At 40.7% G+C, this 9638-nt stretch overlaps 1 protein-coding gene across 1 annotated transcript; it reads left to right on the top strand.

The window, feature by feature from the left end:
• Positions 1 to 8365: 8365 nt before the first annotated feature.
• Positions 8366 to 9303, top strand: LOC138341764 (uncharacterized). The gene is made up of 2 exons (XM_069293490.1): positions 8366 to 8821; positions 9010 to 9303. Exons 1-2 carry the CDS (start codon positions 8366 to 8368, stop codon positions 9301 to 9303), a joined length of 750 nt encoding a protein of 249 aa, XP_069149591.1.
• The last annotated feature ends 335 nt before the right edge of the window (positions 9304 to 9638 follow it).

Below are 9638 nucleotides of genomic sequence, written 5' to 3' on the forward strand. Positions count from 1 at the left end.
AATCTTCCTTAATAAAAGAAAAAGAATATAAAGCCAAAAAATATTATAATCGCATGATTTAACAACTCTTACAATTTTCCATATTTTTAGAAGAAGAATAGAAAATTACAAAACTTGTAGTTTAAAAGTGTGAGAAACCCACTCTATTTAAAAATATGAAAGGATATTATGGAAATGTTTTATCGTGTCTTTTGTTAGAAGTCACAACCCTTAATAAAAATCACAACTTTTTGAATATGTCACAACTCATCGAAAAAGTCTCAACTCTATAAAAAAATTCAGAACCTTCCATAAGAGGCACTACCCAGCAATGTGATTTTGTATGCTTTTAATATAATATAGCATAGATAAATACAATATTAAATATATAACATGTATACTAAATATAGTGTTTTAATTTGATGGTATTTTAGTATTTTACCATTCAAGTTAGCGAGTTCATATTTTTAAGGTAGTATAGATATAGATAGATAGATAGATAGATAGATAGATAGATATAAAACTTATATAGGCTTGATTAATTTTATTTCTTTGTTTATAAAATATTTATTTTAATTTTTTTTCACTTAAACTTTTAAAAATTAATTTGTTATCTTAACTTTAAATTTTTAAAAAAAGGTTATATATTTTTTTTAAAAAGAACTAATTTAAAAGTGTCCTTTAGTTTTGACATTTTATTGTTTGATATTTGATTTGATTTTCTTCATCTATTATTATATCAATTCAATATTAAGTTATTTTTAATACAAGACAATTGCAATTATATTTGAAATAAAATGAAAATGAAATACAATGAACAATAAATTCAATAGAAAAACATACAATCAAGGTAAAAATTAAAACTTTCGGTATAAGGTAAAAAAGTGTATTAACTTAATTTAAACATATGATTTAGAAAATAAGAATATCGTTTAGTAATATTAATTTTTTTACAAAAATATACATATATATTTACACATGTGGCAGGCCTGTGTACAAACACAACTTACTATTGTGGCTGAACTTGCCACATAAGCACAAAAGGTGCTGTCACGACCCAAAAACTGACGTGATGATACTCATCTTATTCCACCAAGACAGGTTTGTCTAAAACTCGACCATTAGAATAAAATGCAGAAAAATCATAATTTACTCAAAAATACCCCTAAAATTTGATTGTCACGTGTAAAATCTGCTAAAGTATTACAAATGATTCAAAGAAAAAATATAAATCTCATATGACATTGTTTTTCGAATAGAATAAGACCATAAAGAGGAGTAGAAGGTTTGCTGAGATAGCAAGAACCTACCTCACTAATATCCATGAGAAGCCTCAGACAAGGGGAAGAGAAATAGCATAAAGGTCCGGTGTAGTAACCTACAAAAAAATTGTAGTAGAAAGGGGTGAGTACCAAACCACGTAGTACCCAGCAAGTAAACTTCTAAAAACAAGTTAAGGGGATAAAATACAGATACTCCTTACACACTAGCCGAACCTCCACAACTAAAATCTACATAAAAATTAGTCCAACCTAACAAATCACAGTTTTCATAGCGTCAAACTCTTCAAAATCATTTTAATAATCACAAACTTTTACATAAAGGAATTTACAATATAAGTAACACAAAAGATAAAGTTCGTCAAATAGAGGTAATCAAATATCAGGTACTTCTGAATCACTAATAAACACATAATCATCAAGAATGAAGAATGCCATGGGATGTAATGCAATATGACACCTTGAAGTAATATTCCTCAGAATACTAAGTTCTCTCTAAACCGTATATACATGATACTTCTCTGAAATACATCCATAGTTCATGACCCATGGGGGACTTGATATACTGTGATTTCACGGTATTATTAATACTTTTTCCTTAAGTTTAGTGTGTCCAAAAGCCTTTTTGTGCTAATTTTTATATAAGTTTCTTTTTGTTTTGCAGGAAATCTGTCCAAAGCTGAATGTAGATATTTGAGCGAAGAAATGTACAAGAGACCACATATGGAGCTTATGACGGTCCGTCGTGCTTGTGACGGTCCATAGGTAGAAGCGTAGTGCAACTGCTGAAGGAAGATGGGGAAGTCTGACCAAGTGTGGGGTTACGAAGCTTGTGACGGTCCGTCCTGCAGGTTTGTCATGAAGTTCAGAGAAGCAATCCTGTACCCATATTCCAAGAGTTGAAGTGTTTTGGAACGAAGGCCGTTGACGGACCGTTGTGCCTCTGACGGTCCGTCATACTTGCCGTCGAGGGTAATGAAGAAGAGCAGCAGAAGAAATTGCATAAGTATGGGACGACGGAGTCCATGACGGTCCGTCGTGACCATGACAATCCATCGCGAGGTCCGTTGACCCAGCCGCCTTTTGGCAGATTTCCAGGAAATAGAGTTCTTGTTCAGTTAGGTTTTTATTTTTTTATATAAATAGTTCGAAACACCTCGTTTTTGAGGTTAGACTCCGAATACTTAGACTCCATATAGTTAGACTTTGGATCATTGTTAGACTCTTAGATTATTAGACTTTTGATTATCATTAGACTTTTTGTGAGATTATTGATTACTTTAAGAATCTTGCAAGTAATTTTTGGTGATTAATCAAGCAAACTTTCAGATTTTACTCTTTGTCATTGAAGTAAGTATATGAATTCTTATTTAATATATTTGAATATTGTGATTATGACTATGAGTAACTAAACTCCATAACTAGGGTTGTGGGAACCATAGGCAAATAATGAGGAAAAACCTAACTAAAATAACAATTCTAGAATGGTGTCTTCCATGTATTAGTAATTCTTTTCCTTAGAAGTCTTTTTAACAGATGTCGAACGTTAGAACTTGCCTTAATGCTACTTGCCGGACAAGGAGGTAGATAATAGGAAAAGAATTATCAATATAGATTTAGTTTATACTATCTAATAGGCTAGTATTTATTGGTACAAGGTAATAACTTAGTTAAATATTGAATATGATGCTTAATATGAGGTAAAGATAAGGGTTAGGAAAGAAACACACGTAGCAGGACCAAGGTACGGGGTGAGATTTTCTAGATGCCGGATAAAGGATTTAGAAATACATAACTTATCACTTTGCATGCAAGATACTAGGAAGTAATTGTTATAGTTAGAATTATCAAGTTATGAACCTGTGGGGAACACGTAAACCCTAGTTTCTTTGATTAATTTATTAAAATCCAACATTCAAAGCTGTTAAGTGTCTCTTTCAATTGTCTTAGTTATTTTCATTCATTTAGAATTACAAACCCCCTTTTATTGTTTTTTACTTTCAAAGGAAGTCATTGACCAAACAATAGTAATAACAGGTTGAAGTTAAGTCTAGACTATTTTTCTCATGGGAACGATCCCAACCTCAGTACTTGGGTTATTTACTTGACTCGACCGCTTTACTTCTAATTTTAGAAGTAAGTTTGAGCGTATCAAATTTTGGCGCCGCTGCCGGGGAAAGAAGCTTTTAGATTAACTTGACTTATTATTATAATTTAGTTGATATTTTTTTGACTTTACTTTGTTTTATTGTTTTAAATTTTTTTTAGAACTATCCTCCTTGTATGTCAAATACACGGAGATGAAGAGAACCCTTGTTTCCCTATGATCACGAATTAGAGCGTACACTACACAATATGAATTGAAACTTGGGAATAAATGATGATGATCCGAACAAGAACATCCCAGCTCCGGTTGATGTTTATGGTCAGATGTTACCCGATGCTCTGGGTGAACACCAACAGAGGGGACAAAATCCCGTTCAACGGCCCCAAGAATACTACAGAGTCTATGATAACATAGCAGACTCAGATGGGCCACTTGTCTTGCCTCCTCTACCCACATGCCACACCTTTGTGGTAACTAGTAGCCTGATGCAAATGCTCACTGCCAGAGGTTTGTTTTCAGGGCTACCTTCTGAGGATCCACATGCCCATATAGCTAAGGTAAGGGCAGTGTGTAAAAGTTACGTAGGAAGGCCTGATTTGGATTTAGGTGTAATAGGTCTCAGAGTGTTTCCTCGCTCACTGACGGGAGAGGTTGCTATGTGGAACAAACTAAGGGATGTCTTCTTATCACGCTACTATCCGGTCTCCAAGAAACTAAACCACAAAGACAGAGTGAACAACTTCGCAGTGCAGTCCACTAACAACCTTGTCACAGATGAGATTCGTGAAGAAATGGCTCAGATAAGAACCAAGCTTGGGTTGGTACTAAAACATGTCACTTGGAGTGCAGAAAAGATAAATGCAGTCAACTACTTGTCTAAACTACCACCTCGTAATGATGAATACTAATAGGCAAAGGACACTTATGTAGTAAATGACCAGATGAGAGGTTTCCGACCAGGCGCCCAAGGCTCAAATTAGGATAACTTGCGCCAAGGTCAAGGGAACCAAGGTCGGTACTATGGTAACTACAACCGTGAGGGTCATTATGTCCGAGATGGAAACTACAACCGCGACAACAACTTTAACAGGGGTAACTATGGTAATAGAAATGACAAGAATGGGCCTTATGTCCCTCCTCAAAATTGTGAAGTTACTCCTAGGGATGGTAGAGATAGTATGGCGCGAGTTGAGGATATGTTGCACAAAATGATGAGGAGGTTCGATGCTAGTGATGAGCATATTAAAGAGTTGAGGTGTGATGTAGATAGTATTGGGTATATAATTGATGCACATGCAATTTCGATTAAGCAGATCGAGTTGCAAATGGCCCAATTATCTGTGACAGTGAACACACGGCACGCGGGCACTCTTCCTAGCAATACTGTCCAAAATCCAAAGAATGATGCGCACTGTCTGAAAATCACTACTCGGGGTGGTAAGCAAACCATTGACCCACCTATGCCGTCTACTGAGGAAATGTGAGAAAGGATAATGATAATATGGTAAAGGATAGTGGTGAAGTAGAGGAAAGTAATGGAAAAGATGCAGAAGAACCTGTGAAGGTAATTCCCATGCCTAGGACACCACCACCTTTACCTTAGAGATTAGTGTAAAAGACCGAGGATGGTTCATACCGGCGTTTCATAACAATGTTGAAGAAACTTTCTATCAATGTCCCTTTGGTAGAAGCTCTAGAACAAATGCCCGATTATGCCAAATTTATGAAAGATCTGGTTACCAAGAAAAGAGCGGTCACTTTTGAGGATGATGATAGACTGCAGCATTGTAGTGCCATTAATACAAGATCCCACGTACAAAAGAAAGAAGATCCGGGTGCGTTCACTATTCCTTGTAAAGTTAGGTCATTACAATTTGCGAAAGCATTATGTGATCTGGGGGCAAGCATATATCACATGCCCCTCTCAATTTACAAGAAATTGGGTTTGGGGGATCCAAAAACCTCTGCGATGCGACTACTAAGGGCTGATTGGACAGTGAAACGGCCTATAGGGATACTCCATGATGTGCTAGTAAAAGTGGAGTCACTCATCTTTCTGGGTGATTTTGTTATTCTTGATTGTGAGGTCAATTTTGAAGTGCCTATTACTCTTGAGAGGCCATTCCTTGCTACAGGTAGAGCCTTAGTTTATATGGAGAAGGGGCACATGATATTTTTGTTGAACAATGAAGAAGCGACCTTCAACTTTTGTAGGACCATGGGGCAGAGTGGTGAGCTCCAATCGGTATCAGCCATATCCCAAAAAGAAAAGATAAAGAAAGAGAATGAAGAAAAAAGTGCAAAACAAGAGTTTATGGTTGGGGATTTTGTGCTTGTAGACAATTCTTGGGTGCCTTGTCTTCCGGGCAAGCTCAAGTCCAAATGGGCTGGCCCTTACTTGATTACCCAAGTATCCCCTCATGGAGCAATTGAGTTAAAAGCCAAGGAGGAAGTGCGGTTTGAGTTTAATAGAGAACGAATAAAACTCTACTTTGGGCATAAAGCATCGGGGAATAAACTAATAGAGGCAAACCATGTTGATGAAGGCTGAGTAATCAAGTGTCCTGAGTCGTGCCGCGACATTAAATCAAGGGCTTGTTGGGAGGCAGCCCAATACTTATAATCTTTTTAGTAATGGTAGCATTTTTCTACTAATGGGTTTTTAAATTTGCAGGCACATCACCATGAAATTTTGCAAGAAATTACTCTGCAGCAGTCACTGACGGATACATCGACGGACTGTTGCGCCTGCGACGGACCGTCTTATAACTCCGTCGTACCAGGTACGTTTTTCTGTTATTTTAAAACTAGGGCACACATGACGGACCCAACGACAGATCGTCACAACTGAGATGGACCTTCGTCGGGGATTCGTTGCATCATTAATGAATCGTACCCGACCCGACCCGTCTGGAGACTTTTTTCAAAATCAGACTATTTAAACTCCCCAACCCTTTTTTTCACCCCATTCCTTCATTATTCCTCCCATTTTCCTCTCTTTTCAACTTCCACATTCTCTCCCTTGATCATTGTTCCCCCAAAATTCTCCATAGTCCTAAAAGTTATAATTTACTAGTCTGAGTTGCTGTGGTGGGTGTCTTCTTGGTCAACGGGTACTTATCCATCTTGTCTTTCTCCAATTCTAAGGTATGTGTCTCTAATTTCTATTCATTTATCTTGCATTTTTGTTTATTAATTAGTATTAGCTTAGTTGTTAGAGATATGTTCGTTTCTTTTATATAAGAGTCTATCTAACCTAGGATAAAAATGTTTGAAATTTCCATGTTTACAACCCTAGACTTAGGTGCTTTCGCATTACTAGTTTCCTAGGTAGTTGGGTTAGACAAATGTATGTCCATAACACTACAAGTTTGATGTGGGTTCATCGGGAATGAATGGGGTACGCCAGTTTTGTCTTTGATATCCAGAATGATACCTCGATGACGGACCGTCGTACCTACGACGGACCGTCGTAGGTTCCGTTCCAAAAGCCCTAGCACTCTGTTCCAACGAACACATATGACGAACCGTCATCTATATGACGGTACGTCCTGCAGAACCGTCCTAGTTGTAAGAGATCCCGTTTCTCAGGGTCTCTCTCCATTTTTCCCTGTGTCCTTCAACAACACATCTGACGGACAGCCGTACCCACAACGGTCTGTCATGCATGACAGTTATGACGGTCAAAGAACCCTCTCCTAAGGGTTTCCATATTTTTTTCATGTGTCCTACGATGGACACCTACGACGGTCCATCATAGTAAGGACGAGCCATCACCAGGCCCGTCGTGTGTCGCTGTTACCATAGTCATGACACACTATTTTAATTGTTTTTGTGGTTTTGCTTGTCTTGTTTGCCACTTCTTATACTAATATTGATCCTTTACAGCTACTACCTACTATGGCACCGAAGCAAGACCGAACCTACGCACGGGGCGATCAAAGTCTGTCGCCCCCGTCTTCCCTCATGGTCATTGGCTCGGATGATGAGCGTGACCTCGAGTATGTGCCCCCAGGTACTTCCACCCCTTCCCGTGTTGCATGTTCTCCCAGATCCACACCCTAAAAGGTGGCATCCAACGTAGTCACTTCCTCCTAGTCTGATGAGGAGCGCACACTGATCGGTACACCCTCTTGGTCAACCAAATGAAGAAGGAGCTTCTTGCTCCTTAGGAGTATCGTAGTCCGATGAAACCTTCGGCTCTGCTGACGTTCCCGCACCCACAACCGCTGCAACGTCGGCCTTGTCTGATGAGGCTGATAGTTCGGAATCCACATCAGATTCACCAGCTCAGGCCCCCACCCCAGCCTCTGACCAGCCCAACCGGTAGTGTGTCAACGGGTAATTTCAAGTTTACTCCGACGCCAAGTTCCTAACTGATAAAGGAGTGATGACTCGAACACTCACCTTGGAGGGGCGGGTCCTTACAGGAAGTCTCCGGACGATGCTTGAGATCCACAATCTCCTTAGCAGACATCGCTTGGAGTGGACAGCAGGTCCATTGGGACGTTATAGTGAAGAAATGGTCCTAGAGTTCTACACATCCTACAGAGCGACTCTCCGATCATTGATAGATAGGCGGGTTGCCCCCGCTAAATAGGACCCTCTGGAGCAGGTCCGAGTACGAGGTGTACAGGTTGACATTTCCCTGCCTGCCATCCATTGGTTTCTATGCGGCGAGGGTGTTGATGTTACTTGGACCCCTCTCACTACCAAGTTTGACTAAAGATGGCCAGTTCCTACGCGAGCCATCACTTAGAGAGACCTCTTGGTCCTGCACCTGTAAGTTGATGGAGAGGGTGCTGACTAGGTAACTGAGCCAAAGGGGGCCATCAAGAAGGCCAACCTCACTTTTACGGTGAAGTTCTTGTGGCTGATTGTCCGTCACTGCCTTTCCCCCATAGTTGCTGATAATATCGTTACATGGGATCGAGCAGTCTTATTGGCGGGGATGATAGCCGGGTTCGAGGTGGACTTCGCATGGCTTCTATAGAAAGTCATGCGCGAAAGGGATTTCAAGGTAACTACTACTTACCCTTTCCCATTCATGATCTTTGCTCTCAGCAGGTCCGCAGGTGCGCCTCTATGGAACGTAGATCAGCTCAAGACCCCGTTGGGCACTGTTGACGTCGGCCTCATCAGAGATGAGGCCAATGAGTTGGCTCAACGCAGAGGGCCTCGTCTTGAGCTGCACCCACTTGCTGATGATATTGTTGATACGATAGCCCAGGCCCGCACGGCTACACAGGTGGCGTCCATTGACACTACCCCAGTCAAGTCTATCGCGGGTAGTAGCACTACCACGAGCTCCTCCCGCACAGACCCTCTACCGGCACTGGTACCGCTTGCTAGGGTCCAAGAATTAGAGGCACCAATGGCTACAGTTCTTCATTATATCCAGCCATGGATGCAAAAGTCGATTACTAAGTCAGAAGAGCGCCTAGAGCGAAAAATAGTCTAGTATACAGAGCGGAAGATCAATGAGGTTCACCAGCGCTTGGACGCCTTTGAGTTGAGGGTGTTAGACAGCCCAGCCCCTACGGTGGATGTGTCGACTCTTCAGGCTGAACTTGACAGTCTTCGTGCACATATCGACATGATCTTTGAGGCTAGGGTGGTGGAGTCTGATGACCTTTTGTCAAGCCTGCTGAAGACACAGTGTTGGCGGCCCTATTTGCCACTTCAAAGATTCTACCACCTCCCCCTCAAAAGAATGCCAAGAGGCATAGGGGTCGAGCAGAGGACGAGGCGCGAGCACGAACGAAGGAGCGCCAAGAGATTGAGGCTGAGAGGAGAGCCTCACTTGATGAGGAGGAGGCGCACAAGATGAGAGCATCAGAGTTGGCGGCTGGGGCGTCTAGCTCCGGAACTGTGGAGATAGCAGGAAGCACTATTGATGGTGAGGTTGTTGCTGAGGACACCACTAAGGGTGTCTAGATTGCAGAGGACGTAGGTTCCGGGGAACCAACCCACCAGCTTGCTGATCGACGGCGCATTGCGCCACAGGTTTGCTTCAACTACCACTCTAGTATTTAAATATTTATGCATTGCGGACAATTGCACTTTTTTTTGTTGGGGGTGGGATAAATGGAATGTGAGTATTAAGGTGAAGTCTGAGTAGCCCAAATCACTACCCTCTTTTGGGGTTTTCTTGCCTATGTTATTTTTCCCTAAAAGAATGATTACTTTTTTTGCTGAACCGGCATGTTTATATCTTTTGTACATAGTTTAACTCTTGAGCATGATGGCTAAAATGATATCCTGATAAACTG

This window comes from Solanum lycopersicum, chromosome 1 (assembly GCF_036512215.1).
Source record: "Solanum lycopersicum chromosome 1, SLM_r2.1".
Lineage (NCBI taxonomy): Eukaryota > Viridiplantae > Streptophyta > Magnoliopsida > Solanales > Solanaceae > Solanum > Solanum lycopersicum.

Bases quoted from the DNA above. Each gene is read 5' to 3' on its own strand.
- LOC138341764 (XM_069293490.1), top strand. From the start codon at position 8,366: ATGCGCGAAAGGGATTTCAAGGTAACTACTACTTACCCTTTCCCATTC. The intron at 8,822-9,009 runs GTCTAGTATACA...CCTTTTGTCAAG, and splicing joins AGCGCCTAGAGCGAAAAATA to CCTGCTGAAGACACAGTGTT.